A 23,556-nucleotide genomic window follows, 5' to 3' on the forward strand; every position below is an offset into this window, starting at 1 on the left:
GGCGATAGGCCATTCTTGGAAGTTACATAAGCGTTAATGAACAGGCAAGTGAGGAGTAGATTTTTTACATGGAAGTGACGAGCGACTGGATTGATTTTTCAGAAGGTGTATGAATGTACAAAAATTGCAGTTGATGTTTAGGAGTTATGAGTGGCTGGTGGGAATTTGAATTTGTTGATATGGTTAAGAGAACTAACGCGATGAGGCTAGAGTGGAAGAATCTCTCGTGGCCCATCGCCAGTTGTGGTAAACTACTCATAATAGCAATAATAATATTTCTTTTATGCCTCTGTAACGCAGTCGTGACATTTGTCCTTCGGTTAGAAATATCTCAGTTCGAATCTCTGTAAATCCTTCTAGGATTTACGGAGATTTTTTTCAATTGAAGGTGAGTTAGTCGGTGCGATATGGAGGCGCAGAGTTTCCCCTCCAGGAAACTCTGTTTAATTTCTTTATTCCAGAAAACCAGTAGATAATACCCAATTATCAGAAACATCAAAATTCCAGCTAATTGCGAATGATTACTAGCACATATACTACCCTACTTAACAAACCCTAAACCAGCTCTTTCCTCTGTAATTTCATGCTTAGCTAATGTCGTCGGCCCGACATTAAAAAGGCGCACAAAAAAACGGTTGAATATAGCTAATACTCTCAATGTCTGAAGTAGTGAAATTATGTAAGAAAGTCTTTGAAATCACTGCATCGAACATTTTAGAGAAATCGTTCAATTGAACGATTTAGTGGTATAATGTTAGATATCAGAAATATGATTACAGGAATTTCTCTGTACAGTAGAAGAAAATCAGAGGAACAGAACACCCCCCCCCTTTTTTTTGACGATATTCAGTTAGAATATAAAAATAATACAGCCCACTTTTACATCAATTTATCATTTTAATCAGTTGTAGAAAACATGCTGTTCGCCTTCGAAACCTGGAGAATTTCACTTTCTTTCTCCTCAACGCTCCTGGTTATGAGATTTAGGAAGTTATGTATTTTTGTCTGGATTAGTGAAATCTGATTAAAGCTTTAGAATAACATATGATGGCATGCGTTTGTAGAGAAAGTTATTACCAGAACATGACAGATTGTCTTTAAAAAACTAATTCGGTATATATGCTACTTCTTGAAAAGGAAGGCAGTTCTGCTAAAGTTAGCTGTTGCCTATGTCGCTAATAAATCTCAGAATTAAACATTCGATCAAGTCTTGACATCGTTTCAGTTATCTACAACGTACCACTACGTATTTTATCCTGAAATTAAAGATCGTTTGTGTGTATAATATTTTTGAATGATATATATGCTATTCGTTCTACACGGGATTCGAACTCAGATCTTTCCAACCATATTTGGTTAGAAAGACCAGAGTTCGAATCCCGTGTAGAACGCGAAGAACCTTTATAAGGACTTTTCAACTGAAGGTTGGTCTTTACCATACGAGAGTGGTAGGATTCTCCCCCCCCCTAGAAACTGTCTTGTCCAACCGGCCAGAAGAAAATAAGAACAATACACGTAGAGTTAACAGACCTACAGATTTTGCAGATATAATTAACCGCCCTATGCTCGTATATTATTAGGGTTTCTTGAAGTTAAGGTGCCTGGCCGTGACCAGCCTTGTAACACCTTCAGGGAGATGATAATATACATACTTCGTTTCGAGAAATGAAAAATCTGGCTCCTTTTCCATTAAACTGTTATCAAGAGAACTCTTGGACAGAGTATGCTGTACCTGTAGAAATAAAAGTCAAGACTATATTTATAGATGCCTAAATATGATGAAATGACTTCCAGAAAGGTGAAATCGAAAAATTCTTATAAGATGGGATACTAATTTCCGGTAAAAGTAATTGCCACAGAAAGGAAAATTAAGCTTTCTATATAGAAATTTTAGGCTTATCTCATTCTATCAGCAATTTAATTATATCTTCCATTTAGGCCGAAATCAATCCATGCGAAATGAACCATGTCGAATAGAAGAGTCACAGAGAAATAAAAAATGCAAGATTCAGCAGTTGTCATCCTGTTCAGTAAACCACTTGCATCCAACTCACATCGGAAACAGACTCCAGTAGTCAGAAGACAACATGATTAAATCATGGCATCATGAAGCTTGGAAAAAATAGATACTGCGATCAGGTGAATGCAGATTTACGCATTTGTACAGTATCAACGATGCAGCTATAATTTCTGGACTCCATCCTTCGCCAACGAGGAGCTGTTGTGTCTGACTAGAACTGATCGTTCTGAGAGTATTCATTGGGTGCTCTCCCTCGGGTCCACACACAATATCGCAGTATATCCACGAAATTCCTTAAGCATCTCTGAAGAATGTCATGGACCGAGTTTAAATAATTGCTTAGAAAAAAACGATTATTTGAACAATATTTCACGTTGTTCATTGCGCAGTGTTACATTTCTATCCGCATATATTTTTTTTGTATTCTTAATTATGAGAAGATTTCTAGAAACAAACGTGCAAAATGTGTTTTAATACTTAGCTCCAAGAATTGAAAATGCACAAAATGCCAGTAATAAGCTGCATAATACGTACGTTATCGTCATTACAGAATATTACTAAAAACTCGTTTCAAGTTTTGTGCATTGTTTAAAACTAAATTACATTATTTTACTATGTGATTTTTCAAACATTTATCGCCATTGGTCTGATAAAATATCTACTCATGTTCTAGATAATAAGACATAAATCTCCTTTTTTGTTATTCTATAATTTATTTATATATTCTTTCATGAGCGTCGTTTTTAGACGCACAGACTAAGATATGTAGATCATTCGTCATGTTCTATAAAAACTCTTTGTAACAAAAAAAAAGTTAAATAGTATTAAATTTGTGTATTTTTGGAAGATTCCATGAACAGGATGCTTAGAATACTGTTCCTTAAATAACTTCCAAATGATGTGATTTTCTTAAATAGTAATAAATTCAATAAAATAATACTAATAGAAAATTTTGCCTGCGACCACCCTAACCTCCAGTTTCAGGACGCACTGTCACTTCAGCATTCACACTCCTAAAATAATCCCTTGCATTTACGTGTACCATTCTGTTTAAAGATTACATTTTTAAGATTTGACAAAACTAGATACTCAGGAAGTGATTTTCGAATATTATTATTATGTACCTTCTATGACACATTTTAAATCGATTGTATATATTAATATATATTAATACATATATTATATATATATTAATAATTGTATATATATAAATATATAAATTATATACCATAATATTAAGAAGATATCTGAATTACAATATGAAAAGCTAAGCTATTTTTTTTTTGACAATGGAGCAGTTCCTTTTTTAACGACTGGGTTTAAACAGTCGCTTTTAATAAGTTTAGAAAAGAAGGATATTAATTAACAGATTCAGCACAACCGGAATTTGAACTTAACAGAAGTAGTGTAAACTTTTACGCTGTAACTCTTTGTATAAATTTCTTCTCTATTCTTTTGAACTGTTTCTGATCTGAAGTTAACCCCTTTCTAAGAAACTGCTATGAAGCTTATTAGATTTACAAATTGGTTACTTTAATGTGCTATTTCCTAATTTCAACATTACCACTATTAATTTCTGGCATGTGCAATAGTGTTTCGAAAAGTTTCGTTTGGCTGGTAATCAAGGGACTGCGTGGTAAGAAATCGAGAATCTTCGCTTCTAATTGGAGTGCTGTAACCACTCCAATTAGAAGCGAAGTGTATGTGTGTGTGTGTGCGCGCGTGCACGTGTGCAGCTGGAAATCTGTGGAACAGCGTTATCGCGGAAATTTGTGAGAGGAGTGGGGGGGGGGGGTGTTGTGAATATCTATTAATTGCTTTGGCATCCAGCGTGCACAAACTTTTCTGTAGTCAAGGTGATCCTGAACACTACTGCACACGTAATCCACTGATATTTTAAGCTCTCGGCAATGCGATTCCTGCTAACGCCATGTTAGCATATCCAACTATCATTTCTCTGACCTAACTGAAATTTATTTCCTTGATATGGCGATTGGCCCGTACACTTTCACCAAGTAGCTATGAATTTTCACAGTGCAGTACCCTTAACATGGAAATCGAATCACGCTGCGAATCCCACTACTTATGTTTCCAGTCATTATTCTCACGCAGCTAATGGTCGACCTGTTGCCATCTTGTGATCCTAAGAAAACAGACGTAGAAAATGCTCATTCGTTTCTTCCCCCCCCACTTTTCTTCGCGAACAATATGTTTTCATATATGATGTGTTGTGTTGTTACCTTACTCTTCAAACTAAGGTAACCGTACAAATAAGGTAATTTCCACATAAAGTGCAGTATAATTAAGATTTCATTACTAATTTTCACTATTATCAACAATTTTCTTCTAGATCGAACTATTATTTACGCAATAACTACCAATTAAGTTAAATGTGTGCATGATCCAAGATCCGAATAAACTTAACTCGGTTGTATGCGTATTAATAAGCAGTAGTTATTTTAACAGTGCTCCTAAACATTATTAATATTACGGTTCTAAACCAATTAGTATTTTCAATGAAACTCAGCTTCATATCCACAGGAACTGGTCAGCAAGTGGATGTAAAGGTGTCTATATACAGATGGCAGGAAGTCAAATAGCATTGCCCCTTTCGCATGGAGACTGTAGCAGTCCCGTTGCAATTGCCACTCCTCATCCTGGGACACCCCTCACTACATTTTCAAATGATAAGCAGAAAGTAAGTAATGAATTAATAGATTCCAAATGAAACAAATTGCAGCCGATATAGTGTTTCGTAATTTTTGAATTTTATCCAAAATATAATAATTTTATTGATTATGCCCGACATGACTAACATAAAGTCCACAATATTAGCTGTTTCCTTTTCATAGAAACAATATGATATGGAATTGCTTTTGTAATTTTTTTTATGAAAATCAAATTTTGTCCTGCAACCTATTAAAAATACTGTAGTATAGATGGTAGAGTTCGTAAGCATTGAGTGGGATTAGCATAATTGTCTGCTATAAGGAAGACGAAGAAGAAGAAGGAAAGAAACTAATTCCATTTAACAGAATAGAGCCCAAAATTGTCAAATTAATTGGACAGATGGAGCTTCCGGAGCTCCCTCTGTCCGCAACCAAATTGATTCCTCAGTTTCGACGAAGCCCTTTGGTTGGAAAGACATGTGTTTGAATTCCAGATATGACAGGAAGAACCTTTAGCAGGACTTTTCAAATAAAGGCGAGTTAGCCGGCCTCATACGGAGTTAGAGGGTTTTTTTTTTTTTGTTTTTTTTTTTCATCTCGGAAATTCGATTTTTTCATCCTTCAAAACAGGCAAACCGGTCCTGTGAACACACATCTATGGGCATAAAATATCATTAGAGGAATGGCAAGCGATTATATTAAATTGCCTAAAAGTCCTAATTACGTAACTCATCCCATCTGAGGATGGATGGAATTCGACAGGTGGTGCATAATCTAAACGTTTGTGTGATAAGAGTGAAGAGATAACCTAGAGGATACGTCCTGTTACGAAGACAAAATATAGGTTCCACTTCTAGTTTCATTTGCTCTGCTCCTCTTCAGGATTCCGGTATTTATATAGCCTCTAAATCACAATAGTAGTGACTAGAATAGGCCCCCATATTTTTCTTAGCTTCCAAATCCAGGTCTTATCTTAATTAATTCCCTAGATTCAGGTCCGTGATCTCTCAGATAATTTGTTGTATGAAAATACCCGCGTTGTTTCATAGAAATCTTGCAGGATTTCGTATTTGTATCTTAATTTGAAAAAGTTCTATTTCATATTCCTCGTTTCAGAATAGAACCTAGGATATTTCAAATTAATTATCGCATTACCAAGGTACGGGTACGTGATTACTGATTCATATCACCATTTCTCGTTTATAGAGGAAAGCCCTTAAGAGTAATCAGTCCTTGAAGAGAAACAACAACAACAACAACAACAAAAAAGCCAACTTTGAGGATGGTTAAGAACTTATAGATATAACAAATGTATAATATCCATCATAAATAACATACCGATACCAAAGAAGTCGCAAAAGCATAACTAACAGTGAGGCTAGTTTTCTATTTTTCAAACATCTGAAATTCAGTTTTGAGTTTTTGATAATTTTGCAATTAGCATGAAAAAAAGCGAACTCAAGAGGAGTCGGTGCTAGAGCACACCTTTTTAGAACAGTAACGATTTCCATATTGATGAGTTGTTTTTGTTACTTAGAAGATATATTAATTTTTAAAACATCTTTATTTGTCTATTGAAAATCTGCAGATTGCGTGAGGCTGTGTAGTGATTTAACCCTATTTACAAATAGTTTCTTGAGTATATTAGGACTTTTTAAAGAAGTCTGTTCAAGATCCGGTAATTAACATTAACAGGAAGAGTTAATATTAAATGGAAGTTGTGGATTTTGACAAACTTACCCTGATAAAATTTATTCTTATCTCTGGTAGTGTGAAATTCATAACAACATTTTCATAAAATCAGGAGTAAAGATTTATTTTCTTTCCTTTTATCGCGGAAAAGCAAAAGGAAAAATGCCATATTACAAAGACTTTTGTTACATTAATGATGTAATTAATTTCCTGAAATTAGAGAAAAAACTGTAACTTTAAAGTAGGAAGAACTAAAATTGAACGTACTTCTTTCTTCAATATATCTTATGTTTCATTTAGTTCAAAACTTAATACTTTCTATCTTCAGAGGATCTCGCAAATTTTTCATATAACATTCACCATTTTAAAATACTTTGTAATACTGTCCAGATAATTATATAAACATGTAATTCGTAAATTTCCTCGGTATATTTTTTAGGTTCTGGAAGGAGCGCAGATCATAGATATTCAATGTAACGGCCAAGGTGATGGGATCAGAACCCCAACTTCTTTCATTGGTGGAAACCCTGAAACTGTGATTAAATGTGAAGCGCCTGGAAGAGATGATCCCATTCCCAGTAGAACTCATTATGTTGAACACCAAGACGCCTCTTCTATTGAAAGCGAATCCAAGGAATTGACATATACCCCATTGACAACACGTGATCAGTCTCAACATGTACCCATAGTAAGATTTTTTCCTCATTTTACTCAGTGACATTTTCATTTGCTAGTTTAATAGATTTTTAAAAGTAACTGAGATGTCGTCTTGATTTATTATTTCAGCATTCAGGACATTTTGAGACTCCACGAATCTCTCATTTCCAGAATGCAGCATTGACTAATTCCTCAACTCCTCTAGCAATGGTGCCAACACCTTATTCTCTACACCGCACGCCTACAATTTACAGTTCTCCTGGAATTGGGAGTCCCATGAGTACACCATTTCAGCATCCCTCTTTACCAGTCGGTCATCCACGGGCTCACACTGCAAGCTCTCAGCATTTATCACCCGTATGGTCTCCTTATGCTCAAGTAAGCAATGAACATTGATTTCAGCTAGTATTGCTAATTTTAATCTTTTTTGCTATCTGAATTCCACATATATATATATATATATATATATATATATATATATATATATATATGTGTGTGTGTGTGTGTGTGTGTGTGTGTGTGTGTGTGTGTGTGTGTGTGTGTGTGTGTGTGTGTGTGTGTTTTCTGTAAATGGGGATCTTCAAGCTACTTACTTTAATCCCCCCATTATATGGATTACCAAAAATTCATACAGAAAAATACTTCACTTAGACCAATTATTGAAGCCATTGAATATATAACTTCTCAAAGTATTAAGCCAAATCTCTAAAATATTTATTCGACTCGATCTCCAGAAAAATTCTGTTGATTTTGTTTCAGTGTAAAGACCTACATATTCAAAAAGAGAAAATTATGTCTTGTTTTGATGTCGTTTCCCTCTTCACGAATGTGCCTACAGAAGTTTTAACTCTCTTAAAAGATAAATTATCGAAAAAAGTAATGATTTATTATTTATTTGAGTATTTATTTAGTTAAGTATTTATTAACCTATTCTGGTTATCTCCAGTTTAAAGACATTATTTACAAACAGAACTTTCGCTTAGCCATGGGCAATCCTTTATCTCCCCATACTGACGAATTTATATTTAGAATCTTTTGAGGAAAAAGCTGTCTCTTCATTTCCATTGAAACGTAGGTTGTGGAAAAGATTTATAGATGACATCTTCCTATTCTGGAGTTATGGACCTAATTCTTTAAATAATTTCCAAGACCATCTCAACAGTCAACACCCGAAAATCCAGCTTTACTATAGAATTAGAGATTGATAGCTCTCTCCCGTTCCTGGATGTCAAACACTCATTTTTCGAGATATTAAAGATCTCCATTTACAGGAAACCCACTCACTCCGATAGATATTTCCATGCACAGTCCCATCACTCTCTGCCTCAAAACCTTCGCATTATCTCTACGCTAGGCAAACGTGCTCGCTCACTCCTCTGTGAAGAAGAAGATATTGACAGAGAACTTCAATTTCTTCTGACAACCTTTCAGCAAAAATGGTTATCCAAAATAAACAGTTAATAAGCTACTATTCAATTCACTTCCTCGCCATATTGAAGATAGAAATGATGAAAAAGGCTACAATCCCTACCATACAGTATATCAGTTCCGTTTCGCCTAAATTAGCTCAAGTTCAAAAATATAACATCTGGACTTCTTTCACTCCTCTACTTAAACTCCGTTCTTTATTCAGTACGCCCAAACAAAAACATAACAACCTCAAATATCCCAGCGTTTACCGTATTTGGTGCAACTGCAACATGCCTTATTTTGGCCAGACAGAAAAAGCCATCGAAATACGTCCTCTAGACGTATTTCGATGGAATTTTCGATACATCTAAATACGTCATAAAAGAGACGTCACATATGGTAGAATTAGAGAAAGCGCTCTGTCGAACCACGTCTTCAAAATGCTGACGCTAACGATGAAACCTCTTATTATTCACCCAGTCATGTGAGACAAATCGGAAAACATTTTTCGATGCTATGATGAACTGGAGAGAAAAATTGTAGAATCCAAAGAAATCGGCCTCAATCCAATACATCTCAAGACTAACCTCAGTTATAATCTCTCAAATGTCATTGCGCTGCTATCCAACTTTGGCGCTCACGAGACCTTGAACGAGTGCGCACGCCCAACAATGAAGAATTCGTAGTAATCGGTAATAGCGTTGATAAAAAATGGGAAAAACGAAGGCTCTTTCGGAGTTCTAGCTTATTGTGGGCGCCCGTCGGCTGAATTTTGAATTCTGACACGTTTCTCAAAATGCGATCTATCCCGGGTGGAAATCAGTGGAAAAATAACCCAAATTGCTTGTCTATCAGGAACGAGGTCGCCGTCATCTCAGAAGGCTTGTACCGACAAACAGAACTTCCCGTGTTGCTGCAATCGACCGAAGCATTTAATGAAGGCTGTTCCCAACACATATCTCACCGAAAAGTTTCTAATTCAGTGGCAAGTATATCATTATATTATTCTAAATTTTATGCGCTACTTATTTAAGTTCAAGAAGAACATAAATAAGTTAATCAGTTAAAAAGTAACCTATACATTTAAAAAAATAGAAAAAAATTAGTGTTCCACAAAACAGTTTTCAGACTGAAAGCAGCTCCCGACATGAAAAACGTTCTGCTCCAGAGATTCAGAAAGGAACTTGATGTTGAATGCGCACGCATTAATTTTTCTAAACGTCTTGTTTAGCAAATAATTTGAAGGAGGGAGGACACAACAACATAGTCGGTTGAAAACGAAGGCATTCTTTATTTAACCTTAAATACAGAATAATTTCAGTATCTTGGACAAATATGAAACAAAAATAACAATAATTTAGGATACATTTTAGACCTTTGTGAGGAACCCCATCCCTAAATAAGGGAATTTCTTTAGTAAGGGAATATCTTTAAGATTAAAGAGAGAGTTAGAGAAAATAGTAAAATGAAATATAATATTAATTTGTCTTATTAAAATGAAACATACTGTTTCATTTTAATGGAATAATCCTTACGGGAACAATCCAACACTAAAAATTCCTCTATAAATTTAAGAAATAATCTTAGCTGATCTTCTATCATTTAAAATTTTATTATGTTTTCTAAATCAACTGCTGTTTAAATTAACTATATAACTATTAGATATTTATTAATTGATTTCTATATTAAACCTTTTAAAGAATAATTCACTTCCATATAAATTATCCTAAACAACGATAGCCAAGAGCATTCTGGAACTCCGTTCTCGTGTTTGTTTAATTATTATTCTCATTTGAGCTGATATTTTTTGTAACTTATTCTTGCAGGTTTTTAATAATGCTGCAAAGGTGTGTGACTTTCCCCCCCTTCTCTCTTTTGAATCGTAACCATTAAAAGTTGCTAGCCTGGATGGCCGAATTGTTAACCATACTGCGGGTTCGAATCCCACCGTGGGATGGATCTTTATGATTGCCTTTAGGTGGGAGATGAATTTCCTCTCGCGGTGTGGGATCACCGCCCGCTTACTGGAGGCCCGAAGTGGCTTGAAAAAAGTACCATGTTTGGTCTCTAGAGCAAGGTTTCTGGACTATGTAAAAAATAAATAAAAGATAGAAAAAGTTAATAATTTTTTTAAAAAAAAATTCTTATCCTCCCTACTGTACGAATATATATACTCCGTTTACAAAACCTTTTTTGGATGGGATTGCTTTCCTTGTTCTTTGGGAGGAAGTTGAAAACAATTGATTGCGTTATATTTAGAAGAAACAATTCTTTAATTTAGTTATTGCACCATATTTCAGTTTTTCCGTTATTTCTCAGAACCAAAGAGCCTCTCTGTTCTGCTTGCTTATATGGTACTAAATGGCGAGTAACCAGAGGCCTAGCTGGCGGGGGGGGGGGGGGGGGAGAGCAGAGGTGGCGGTCCGCCCCGAGCGGCACTTTGAATCGTTTTGAACTTTTGCAGTTAATTCTAAAATATATTCTCGAGAACTCATTTCCAAATATTATAATACTACTGCGAATGTTCCTCACAATTGCTGTAAGTGTTGCTAGTTGTGAGAGGAGTTTTTTTCTAAATAAAAGTGATTAAGCATTACTATGGAATAGACTTCGCCAATGTCATCGACGATTTTGCTAACAGAAAAGCAAGAAAAATATCGTTTTAGAATGTTGGAATTAAAGTTTTACTTCAAATATAAACATAGTGTTTTAATTTTTTTCCCTATACGTCGTTTTGACTTTTTGTAGTATTTTTTTGTGTGTATTGAGAGGGGCGGCAAACTCAGGGATCGCCTCTGGCGACAAAAGCTCTAGCTACACCACTGCGAGTAACTCTGTTGCAACATCTTTTAACACACAGTCAAAGAGCACAGCATAGTACTTCTTAAAGTCATTTACGAATTACCAGCAGGAGTGTTTATTGGCGTATGAAAAAAAAAATAAATAAAACTGATCTGTGAAAACAAATGAAATGACACGCCATTGGTACCGGTAAATAATAGTTTAAAAAAAATCGCTAAATTTTCAGAAACAAATTTAATAAGGATTGTGTTGTAAACCTTACTTTAGCTTATTCTGATCTGGTAACCATTAATTTTGTTTTCGTTGTTTTTTTACTTTCAGCCATCTCAGAGTGTATTTGGTACACCTGTTGCTTCCACTACCAATATTGGAACAATATCCATTGGATCCAGCGTATCTTTGAACAGCAGTGGAGAAGAAGGGCAAAATTCCTCTCCCGAGTATCCACGGTGCGTCTCAACAATCTGATATTGCAGTATTTTTAATGCAAAATGCCTTTATTTAGGATAAAGTGTTGTTTGTTTCTTGTCATTAGAGCATTACCTATATGTAGTCCAAAATTTGTTAATTACTTTGAAATAAAAGTGATCAGTCAATTGGCTGTAAATTCGTAAGTATAATCAAGAATTCATATGATAAAAAGTTTGGTTGACGTATGTATAGATGGCACTGTTAATTTTGGTGTGTAAACGCTGCCTTTCTGCTGTCATATTAATTTGGCGTTTTCATTTTGACTACTTTAAGGTGCCCTTTTAAGTGCTTAAAGCAGTGAAAAGGGCACCCCCCCCCGTCAACGGGTAAGTGCTAAGAGAGCGTCATTTCCTCGGGTTCGAAATTAAAAGGGTTTAAAGGGATTAAAAATAATAATAATAAAATTGCACATATATTGAAAAGAGTAATTTTAAATGCGCGGAATTAACAATTCGTAGAAAGATAATTATAACAAAATGAATAAAGCCATCTCTCACAATTTAAATACGGTTCTAGACACTGCCTTAGCGTGTTCGATCTATGTGCCAAATTTTAGATCTCAATTTCATTTCGAGTGCTTTGTACTGCGTAAATCAGAAGGCCTAAGCAGAAGATAAAATACTGGATAATTGGTGTCGAGTCCGCATAGCATCTATAAAAAGGGAAATAAAAATAAATGTGAGAATTACAGAGGAATATCCCTACTGAGTGCTCTAGGTAAGATTTATGCAAGCATGGCATACTTGAGAAAAGGCTAAGAAAAATTGTCGAAAGGAAACTTGCAGAAGAACAAGCCGAGTTCAGTTTAGGTCCGGACATTTTCAGACAGATATTTTTGAGAAATCGTGGGAATATAACGAGGTTCTGTATTTTCATTTTGTGGATCTAGAAAAGGCATATGACAAGGTGCCAAGAGAAAAAAGCCGTTCAAAACGCTACAAGTTATTGAGGTGACATTTGACGGTAGGACACTGATACAGGATTTTTCGTTAAAAACAAAAAATAAAAATAAATAAAATAAACAAATAAATAATCAGTTAAGAGTTCAAAAATTATTGTGAAGAGACAGCATGGCGATTTTATATGCCTTAAGGAAAGAAGTCTAAAAATATAAACAGTTATTATCATTATTACTGCGATTTATTAATATTTAGCCAGCTGAACGCCTTGTCCTTATTGTTTATGAGTTTTCTTTTTTCTTCTTTCACAGGGCCCCTCACAATACTCCAAGCAGCGGAGAAATGTCATTAGAGATGCCCGGTGGAGTCCAGAGGCTGAGTGTACCCGGAGAAGGTCAGATGGCACAGTACGTTGGACCCTTGGATAGTATGCGTTATTTTGTGCCATTCAATGGACGCGAGAATCACAACGAAAAGGAAAGGCGAAGAAGGTATGCATAGGGACACAGTGGTTTGAGCCATTTTGTTTGCAGTTTGCATTTATGCTTTGTTTTCGTTCTTTTTTCTTTTTCTTTGGTTTTTAGTTATGCTTTAAAAAATAACTTTAATACTATCCAAAGTCATCTTGTGTAAAGAATTACAAGTGCTATGGACACGAATTTTGCAGAATGCAGTCCTATGCTGCATTTAGATTGTACTACTCAACTCGGCCTCTTGAACAAAATAAGGGAAATGCATTTCTCGCATCGCGAGAATGGAATACGAGACGAGGCAGAATAAAATCTAGTAGTTGTGATTCTGTTCTGCAGACTTCTACGAATATGTCATCCTAGGAGAGTGTTACCGAACTTCTTCCAGGTAGTGTGCCAAATTTAAGAGTCATTTTCTTTCTATTTGTATAACTGTTTGCAACTGATTGAGTATTGGCGTGTAATTATTTAAATATATATATATATTTTAAAATAAAATTAGGGTGACTATAACAAAAAAAATCAACTTGGTGTACATTCGAAAAAAAAAAAAAAACCTCCATAATAAGATTAAAATCGGTTCAAGAACAGTGGGAATCTGTTATGAATAATCATTATTTGGTGTCGGTATAAAAATAGAAGAATTTTAGACGATGTTTAGTTCCAAATTTGGATTTTTCCGGAGTGACTAAATATTTTAATAACTTACAAGTACTGTCTTCAAAACCTAATTCAAGGAATTACTTGCATAGTGGGTCAAATGAGAGTAATATGCATTTATTATTGCCAAAGTTTATTTCTCAATAATATAAGTTCGTTTATATTTAATCAATTAAGTGGGTTTTCTTTATTTTACTTTACTGTCTGCTTGAAGAAAGCATACTTAGAGAGCAAAAAAAAGATTTTATCGAGAGTCACGCAACGACTAAACAAGTGCTATCGTGAATGCATGGCTAGTTCGATTACAAGAATAGATCTAAATTGAACTAACTTCGTTTCTATGCTATCGATAATGTGGTTGTTTGTTATCGATCCGATACTTTTATTCAACATGAACACTCTACAAGACATAGTCTGCCAAATTTGAACTTTGAAACTGAAACACACCCAGAAAGCGTCGTATATCTCTTTCTACCTTTTCTTTTTGATTCCCACCCTTCTCTTTCTACGCAGACATTTATACAGGTTATTTATCATTTAAGGAATTTTGGTGAAATTAATTGCATTACCGAGGGTCCCTTAAGAAATTAAGCCTAATTGGATTAAAATGAATTGGTTGTTGTTTGTAGACACTTCTGCAGGATGCATCGTTCAACAGATTTCGACCGAATTTAGAATATTGATTCGCTACAGTATTTTGGGATTTCAAATATAAGCCGAGTACTGTATTCTAATAAATTTCTATACAGAAATACGAATCAGATTTAAATTCAGCGATGACTTTGGTAGAAGTGATACTGTTGGTAGCTTGGTTTCTCCTGCATGCCAGAATTACAATTCACATCTTAGGGAGCTACAGTTGTGAACGGCCATAAGGAGAGGTCTGAGAAGAACAGTTCTTGGCTATAGGTTTGAGAAAACAACACACACACACACACACACACACACACACACACACACACACACACACACACACACACACACACACACACACACACACACACACACACACACACACACACACACACACACACACACACACACACACACACACACACACACACACACACACACACACACACACACACACACACACACACACACACACACACACACACACACACACAAAGTAGTTTTATACAGGCCATTTCACGATGGGTCGATGATCACCAAAATTTCACCTTGCTGATCATTGTGAAATGCTCTGTAGTATATTCAGCGCTACTTTAGAAACAGTGCCGAATCAAACGTCCTACAACAGAGGCCATCAATTATTCTTGATAAAGCACCAATTTCCTTCTACGTTCTCCTGCATTCTTGAGTCAAATTCCTTATGCACTTTTGTACTTTTGTTATTACAAGATAGACATTTGACGATTGTCAAGGTAATATCGAACGGCATTATAATAACATTGCTTAAAAAAATAATAAAAATAACTTATTGAACTGAAAAGAATGCATTCACATGCCATCACATTATTAAATGTAGGCATGTTAATAGGACCTGGAAGGAGTTTGCATGACGGCTCTTCAGATCCTTGTTATCGACTAAAAACTTCACATTTTTTTAAAACAGATAGTACAGTATTGTCTCCTGTGGCAGAAATTATATTTTTCTTGAAATAAACACCATAGAATAGTTGAAAAGTATTTTGAACTGAGGATATCATGATTCAGGAAAGAAAAATTTCGCCACCTTCATATGAGATCGTATTTCAGCAAGTAATTATTATACTTTAATCCAAAACACCACCTTTCATCATTTACAAAGTCGATTACTTTTCATAGTTTTAGCAGCCTGAGATCGGGTTTAGCATGAAGATGTCATTGACACTGATATGTTTTTTTTTTTCATTCTTCAGTTAACTTCTGTAAATTTCGCATTCACATTTATCCTGAAACATCCCAAACGTTGATGCTACATGTGTGCAAGAAACATTCAATATTAACGGATCATCCTGTGCTAGGAGCAGCATCACGAAGAGAAAGAAAGATTTGAGGAGGAGGAGGAGGAAGAGACATTGAAAAAAAATGACACTTGAAAATTCGTTTTTGGCTGTATTTCGAGTTTGATTGACTGGATGTGACATCTTTGAATTTTCTCTTCATATTCATAGAGGTTAAGCAAAACTCAACTAAAAAACAGGTGGAATGACTGAAAGCAACACAGTGATACATAGAAAGACCCATTCTAAGAATTCGATAAGGAAACAAACAAAAGTAATGGATATTGCAACAATAATACAAGGCAATAAATGAAGAGGAACAAGATGTGATGAGAGAAATCAAATGATGAGAACAGCGGGATGTACACCAAAGACCTGATAGGCCAGCAGATGGTACGATGAAATAAAAATATATATTATGGGCATTTATGAAGTAAAGATGCACAAGATCAACTAAAATGGAAGAAACACAGAAGCAGTCATCCAGCAATGGAGTGAAAAAAGGCTACTGCTGATGATGATTCTCGAAATGCCGTTAAACTATTGCATTTTAATCTGTACTAGTTCAGCAAATGAACGCGCTCTAAATTTATAAACGAAGTTGGTCCTTTATATGCAATTATTTCGAATTTGTTCACGCTCTTTAAAACTTCAAGTTTTTATTTTAAAATGAAGATTTTCTAAAAGTCTTTGTGTTTACATTGGTAAACTGTGTGGAAAGGTTTACGATTTCTTCTGTGCTTATACAACCCACTCCATCAATACTTACAGACGCTTGTCTTTTACTGCAAAAGATAAATGCATGCTTTGAAGCGGAACGACCTAATCGCACGGGTTATATATCTTAGATAGAATATCTTACGGAAAGAATACTGCACGTGAATAAGATTACGGATAAATTCCTTTTGGTTTCTATAACAACGATAGATGACAATGAACATGTCATCCTTAGCGTACACTAGATCTGATGACCAGCAACTGCCTGTGTTTGTACTTTGTGAGAGGAAAGTGGAAGAAGAATGGCGACCTGTTCAATAGAACACCATCCATGAAAATACCTATAGAAAACACATCTTCTTCTTCTTCTTCTTCTGCAGCTTCTCCCACTTAAGTGGGGTCACTGTTTGTTATGAGTCTCCTCCACACCTTCCTGTCTTGGGCTGTCACCACATCCAAGTTCTTCATCTTCAAGTCCTCTTCTACCAGCTCCCTCCATCTCTTCTTTGGCCGCCCACGCTTCCGCCTTCCTTGCACATCCATCTGCATGACCCTTCTTCCCACATATTCGTCCTCCATCCTCATCACATGACCAAACCATCTCAACCTTGCCTCCTGTATTTTCGCTCCTAAGTTCGTAACTTTCACTGTTCCCCTGACATAGTCATTTCTCAGATGATCCTTTCTGGTCACACCGCACATCCACCTAAGCATTCTCATCTCTGCTACTTCCATCCTGCTAATGTTATTTTTCCTCAGGGCCACAGTTTCTATAGCATTTTCTATGTCATAGCTGGCCTCACTACTGTCCTATAAATTTTGCCTTCAGATTGATCGGCACCCTCTTATCACATAACACTCCAGCCATCTCCCTCCAGTTCCTCCGACCTGCTTGTATCCTGCATCCCACTTTCTTCTCACCTCCTCCATCTTCTTCCACTGTCGAACCTAAGTATCTAAAGTCTCTCACCTTCCTGATGACATTTCCTTCCAGCTCCAGGTCTGTCTCCTGGCCACCGCCCACTGCGCAACACATATACTCTGTCTTACTTCTGCTCAGTCTCCTACCTCTCTCTTCCAGTACTTTTCTCCATCTTTCCAGTTTAGTTTCCGCTTCTTCTCTTGAATCTACACACAGCAAGATGTCATCTGCATACAACATTGTCCAAGGTGCATCTTCTCTCACCTCCTCTGTTACCACCTCCATCACAATATTAAACAGAAACGAACTTAATGCTGACCCTTGATGCAAGCCAACTGTTACTTGAAAACTTTCTGTCTGTCCCAAACAGGTCCGAACACTTGTCTTCACATTTCTGTACATTTCCTGCACCAACCTGACATATTTCTCCGGCACCTTCTTCTCCCTCAGACACCTCCAGACTTCTTGCCTTGGCACTCTATCGTATGCTTTCTCCAGATCAATAAATACCAGATGTAGCTCCCTTTGTTTCTCTCGATATTTTTCCATCATCTGTCGTAACCCAAAGATAGCATCTGTTGTTGATCTACCAGGCATGAAGCCAAATTGTTCCTTTGCAATCTCCACCTCCTCCCTCAATCTACCATCAAGAACCCTTTCTAGGATCTTCATTGTGTGGGACATCAACTTTATTCCTCTGTAATTTTTACAGTCTTGTGCATCCCCTTTACCCTTGTAGATGGGAACAAGAGTACTCTCCCTCCATTCCTCGAGTATATTTTCCTGTTGGCAAACTTTCATGAACAGGTCCCACAGCAGGTCAATTCCCTCTTCCCCCAGTGCCTTCCATGCCTCCACTGGAATTCTGTCGGGGCCCACCTCTTTTCCATTCCTCATCCTCTTCATGTCCTCCGTCACTTCCATTCTACTGATGTTCTGCACCATCCCCTCAGAAGGCTGCCCATCTCCTCTGTGAGTCCTTGCATTTTCCTCATTCAGAAGTCCCTCAAAGTATATTTTCCATCTGTTTCTTATGTCCACATCCCTCCATAATACTCTTCCTTCAGCATCTTTGATCTGCCTCACATGTAAGATGTCCTTAGCTGCTTTATTTCTACATTTCGCTAGTTGGTAAATTTTTCTCTGTCCTTCCTTTGTTTCTAATTGATCATACAGATCTTGATATGCCATGGCCTTCGCCTGTGCCACAACTCTCTTGGATTCTTGCTTTCTCTCTTTGTATACCTCTCTGTCCTCTTCCACTCTTGACTCATCCCACTTCTGCTTTGCCTTCCTCTTAGCTGTCACTGCCACTTGTACATCATTATTCCACCACCAACCCTCCTTCTGCTCTCTAATCTTTCCAGATGTCTCACCAAGCACCTCGATTGCACAGCTCAGGATTACTTTTGAATTATGTTTCCACCAATCTTGTACACTTTCCAGTCCATCCGAAATCCTCTCTAACACTCTCTCCCTAAAACGATTCCTCACACTCTCTTCTTTTAAGCGAAACCACTTAATTGTCTTCATCCCATGGCAACCAGAAGTTCTTATCTTCGATCTTAATTTAAAGTCTGCGCACAGCAGTCGGTGTTGTTGTGCTACTTGATCTGTTGGAATTACCTTACAATTTGTCACAACCTTAAGATGTTTTCTTCTAGTCAAAATGTAGTCAATTTGTGAGCTGTTGTTACCACTTCTAAATGTTATCAAATGTTCTTCCCTCTTGAAGAAAAACGAGTTCACAATTGCCAGATCAAACGCTTCTGCAAAGTCCACAACCCTCTCTCCTTCCTGGTTCATCATTCCCACTCCGTGGCCACCATGCACCCTTTCACAGACTCTATTCTGTCTTCCTATGTGCCCGTTCAAGTCTCCTCCGACAATCACCATCTCATTTTCTTCCAATTCCCTCATTTCTTCATCTAACACGTTCCAGAACTCATCTTTTTCCTCTGCTGTACAACCAACTTGCTGGGCATATACACATAATACGACCACCCGCTCTTCTCCAAGACCCAATTTCATTCGCATGATCCTGTCGTTCCTTCTACCCACGTCCAGTACTTCACCCTTCATTCTGCCACACACCACAATTCCTACACCATTTCTTCCCTCGTTATTCGCTCCAGAGCAGAACAATTTATATCCATCTCCCAGTTCCTTTGCTTTTCCCCCTTTCCACCTTGTCTCCTGCACACATAAAATGTCCAACTTCCTCTTCCTCATCATGTCTGCCACCTCTCTTCCCCTTCCAGTCATGCTTCCAACATTCAGTGTTCCCACTCGCAACATCCTCTCTACCTGCTGGGCTCGCTTCTTTAACCGCACCCGCCCTTGATGCTGTAGCCCTCGTCCACTTCTCACAGCTGTAGGGCGATGTGGCTGCGCGTCGCTTAAGGGGTACGCCCTAGCCCTTATATCATTTTCTCTTCGACTCATAATCACAGTTTGAGTTGGCACTGAAGTTTTACGACCGGATGCCCTTCCTGACATCAACCCTTGCATTTACCCGGGCTTGGGACCGGCACCTATTGAGGCTAGCTTGCCTCCTTCGGTGGCTGCATGAGACGAAATGACTTAGCAAGATAGGAAAGACTCACCCCTAGCCCTCGAATACTCTAATAGCATCAGGGGAAAGGAGCAAGGAGATGAGAAAGAAGCAAAGAAAGAAGAGGAGGGACCAGTCTACAGAATAATATAACAGATATACAGGGTGTTCGGGATAAATTTGACAGTTTCGTAAGGAAAAAGAAAATCTTCTTTGTATCTATTAAATTTAATGAATTGACAAAAAACATTACAGGCAGAGTTAATTACAATACTATCAACAAGATTTACTCAAAATAACCACCATTAGCATCGATCACAGCTTCAATTCTGCTTCGGAACCTCGAACAAGCTGATGCTACAGTCTCCCTGGGAAGGGCCGCAAAAACTGTTTTAATTTTATCCATTAACTGGGCTTTTGTATTACTGGAAGTGCGATTGGTGTCTTTTTCAACTGCGCCCCATACAAAATAATCCATGGGGTTAAGGTCTGGGGAGTTTGGAGGCCAAACATTTGGACTGGTGAAGTCGTAGAAATTTTCAGACAACCATTTTTGAACTTTTCCCAGAGGTGTGGCAAGGGGCCGAATCCTGCTGCCATACATACGGCCTACCATTGGCTACCCTTGTTATCCAGGGCTTGACTACAGTTAGCAACTCCACGAACAAAGCCCGAATTCCAATGCCAGGGTTCTTCAACACCTGTTCCTGCAGATTTGCGAGGAATTCTGCTGTACGAACGCAATCAGATCGTCTGCTAGGGATCTTTCTTCTTGCTACATTCTCGTAGTCACCATTGCAAGTCTCTAGTTCATGCCTGATTGTTTTTACTGTATTCAGGGAGCATTGGGCAGCAGTCGTAATATCCTTATTTTGATGGCGGGCACGAATCATCATGATACAAGTTATTCTCTTCCATGATTCAGGTGGGTTCCAGCTATCCATCCTTTCTGACATCTTGTATATGAATGAAGAAGGGTCCAAACTTTTAAATGAAGAGAAGTGTGTGTTAATACATGTAACTTACGGAAAAATATAATTAATTATAAATATGTCAAATTTATCCCGAACACCCTGTATATTACATGAAGTAAGGCATGGTCCAGCATCAGGTACCTCGGGTTTGCCATGCCCGTACTCACTAAAGTGAGCCCTTGAGGAACCTATAGAAAACACATAATGCAGAAAAAGAGCCCCTATGGGAAAATGAGTGTAGAGGATCAATGTGTAAGGGAAAGCTATTAAGCGAATAACTCTTTCCGATTAACGGATAAAATCTGGCATCATGAGGGTGGTTTCTGACGCGCCATTCCAGATTTGAAATCATTCTTACGCTGGGGTGATATGGGATTTAATGTTAGAGTTCAGCAGAAGAGCCCTCTTTTCCATGATCGACCATGGAAAAGGGATTTGGGTATTCCAAAGGTCATCCGAATTGGCACCATTGCAATGTTTGAGCCACATCAGATCATATAATGGCGATACCAGATCTGATAACCTTTGGCATGGGATATCACACCTAACTAAAGCGCATGTTCCACTTTACGGAAGGCACGCATGGTGTATTCTTAAAATTTTCGATGAGCGGTAGTCGCAGTGGACTTCAGTTGAGGTTTTGTGATGAATAACAAATCGGTTTTGATGTCTATAAGTAGCAGTGCACATTGTAAAAATAAATAAATAATTCTGCTAACGCCTTTTCTTCCCCATAGGGAGTAGGCGAAGCCATTTTAGCCCTTTCTAACTTTTTGGAGACTGAGGGACCAGTTCAGTCCCCGTCGGTAGCCAATCAGAGATATTTGGCCCGACTAATTCTAAGTGCCATCCGATGAAGAGACGGCAGACAAATCAATATCATTGATATTGGTATTAAGCCTTAGGTTGTTGGTAAAGTATAATGGAAACTGTTTTCCAATTGGAATTCTGTTAGATTTTTTGGATTTATTTTTATTTATTTTTTACAATATTCGTTGTATTTTTGATATTTTTGAATTTTTTTTGTTATTTTTTTTGTAGGAAATTTTTTTCCCGCAATAACTTATAATCTATGTTAGAATGTTGAAAAAATTGATAGAGTAGGGTCTGTACTAGGGCGAAGGACTTGTGGACATGATACCCATATAAATAAAAATTAACAATGGAAAACAAATTGGTTTAAGAGTTTGGAAAGAGTTTTTTTATTATTATTCGTTTTGTTCGATTAATGTAAGTAGAAGTAGAGTCTGTTGTTCTATATGCAGAGTTCCATATGTTGTCTATATATTCTATATCCTGAGGACGAAATTCGCTCTGCCCTGGGGGTTAAAGTTTCGAAAATTCCAAGTTTTTAAGACATGACGTGTGTGTGTGTGTGTGTGTGTGTGTGTGTGTGTGTGTGTGTGTGTGTGTGTGTGTGTGTGTGTGTGTGTGTGTGTGTGTGTGTGTGTGTGTGTGTGTGTGTGTGTGTGTGTGAGAGAGAGAGAGAGAGAGAGAACAGGCTGAACACAAGAGGGATATCTGATTATCATGAAGAAGGCTAAAGTTGTTTCGTTTTCTATTTCGGCAATGATACTGTACATATTTTGGCGTACGGCCTTATCTTCCTCTCAATTGCAACCACAGAAATCACCACGAGGAACACTGTTATGATTTCCATGCATGCGACTCATTCTCCGGGTCATTTCATTATCAGTCTTCGCTATTTATCTTTGAAGTGACTTGATTATGCTAGCTAGAGATGGAGAGCCTTCGGCATGTAAATATTTAATTTAAGTTTATATAAATATAAAGTTCGACATGCGAGCGAATGCAATGGCTACGGAAATTTGAATATGGGAATAATGAAATACGCGAATTCTTGTGCTTGCCATTTATGCGGTACATATGTTTCTATAATTTTATATATATATATTAAAAGAATATATATATATATTCTTTTAATCGTTTTTTAATCGAATATTCTTTTAATCGTTTCAGGAGTCGAATTAAAACTGCTTGTCAGACTCTGAGGACTTTGGTACCAGGACTGAGTGAGAAGACAGACAAGGCTACTGTGTTTGAGTTTACTGTTCAGTATTTGCTACATCTAAAAAGAAGTATAGGAATTAAATATGATAAGGTACTTTTCTCTGATGCTAGACGTAATCGAGATGTTCTAGATCTTAGTTACTATGGCAGAAACATGGCACACGAACATTGAATTATTGACCACACAGTATCCTGATTCAATGCGAATGGTGCCAAACCTTTCATCTAAAATAATAATAATAATAATAATAATAATAATAATAATAATATAAATAAAATTTATGAAAACTTTATTCAAGTTATTTCCCATAAATAAATATTAAGGGTTGGTTTTGTTCCAAAATATTCTGTGGTCTGCGATGTGGTGTGTCACACTGCGGTTTTATTATGTGTTCTGTTACTGCATGCTAGCTACTGCCAAATCTGTAAGAGTTCATTCAACTGTATTATAAAGACCGCTCCTTATGAGGACAAATGGCAACATTATGGAATAATTTGTGTGTGATTGTTTATCATATAAAATACAAAAATTATTTGCTTGTATAACTGATGTCACTGTTTATGCGTTGAGTGATAGCATATTTTGAAGATTAAATGTGTTAAATTCTGTTCTGATTTGCCCAAAAGAGAAACAAATGTTCGACTCAGAAAGCAGCAGATTT

At 37.0% G+C, this 23,556-nt stretch overlaps 1 protein-coding gene across 2 annotated transcripts in view; it reads left to right on the forward strand.

Annotated features, from left to right (window-relative positions):
• The window catches only part of LOC150106144 (uncharacterized), a 71,702-nt gene that overhangs the window by 43,379 nt on the left and 4,767 nt on the right, over nt 1-23,556 (forward strand). For both annotated transcript variants that reach the window (XM_090394499.1, XM_090394498.1), the window contains 6 exons: nt 4,562-4,718; nt 6,821-7,069; nt 7,168-7,416; nt 11,572-11,699; nt 12,932-13,111; nt 22,844-22,985. In XM_090394499.1, the coding sequence (XP_090250625.1) occupies nt 4,562-4,718; nt 6,821-7,069; nt 7,168-7,416; nt 11,572-11,699; nt 12,932-13,111; nt 22,844-22,985 (1,105 nt within the window). The remainder of the gene's footprint in view (nt 1-4,561; nt 4,719-6,820; nt 7,070-7,167; nt 7,417-11,571; nt 11,700-12,931; nt 13,112-22,843; nt 22,986-23,556) is intronic.

This window comes from Typopeltis vanoorti, chromosome 6, assembly GCF_054136105.1.
Source record: "Typopeltis vanoorti isolate ZY-2024b chromosome 6, IOZ_Tvanoo_1.0, whole genome shotgun sequence".
In the NCBI taxonomy this organism is placed as follows: Eukaryota; Metazoa; Arthropoda; class Arachnida; order Uropygi; family Thelyphonidae; genus Typopeltis; species Typopeltis vanoorti.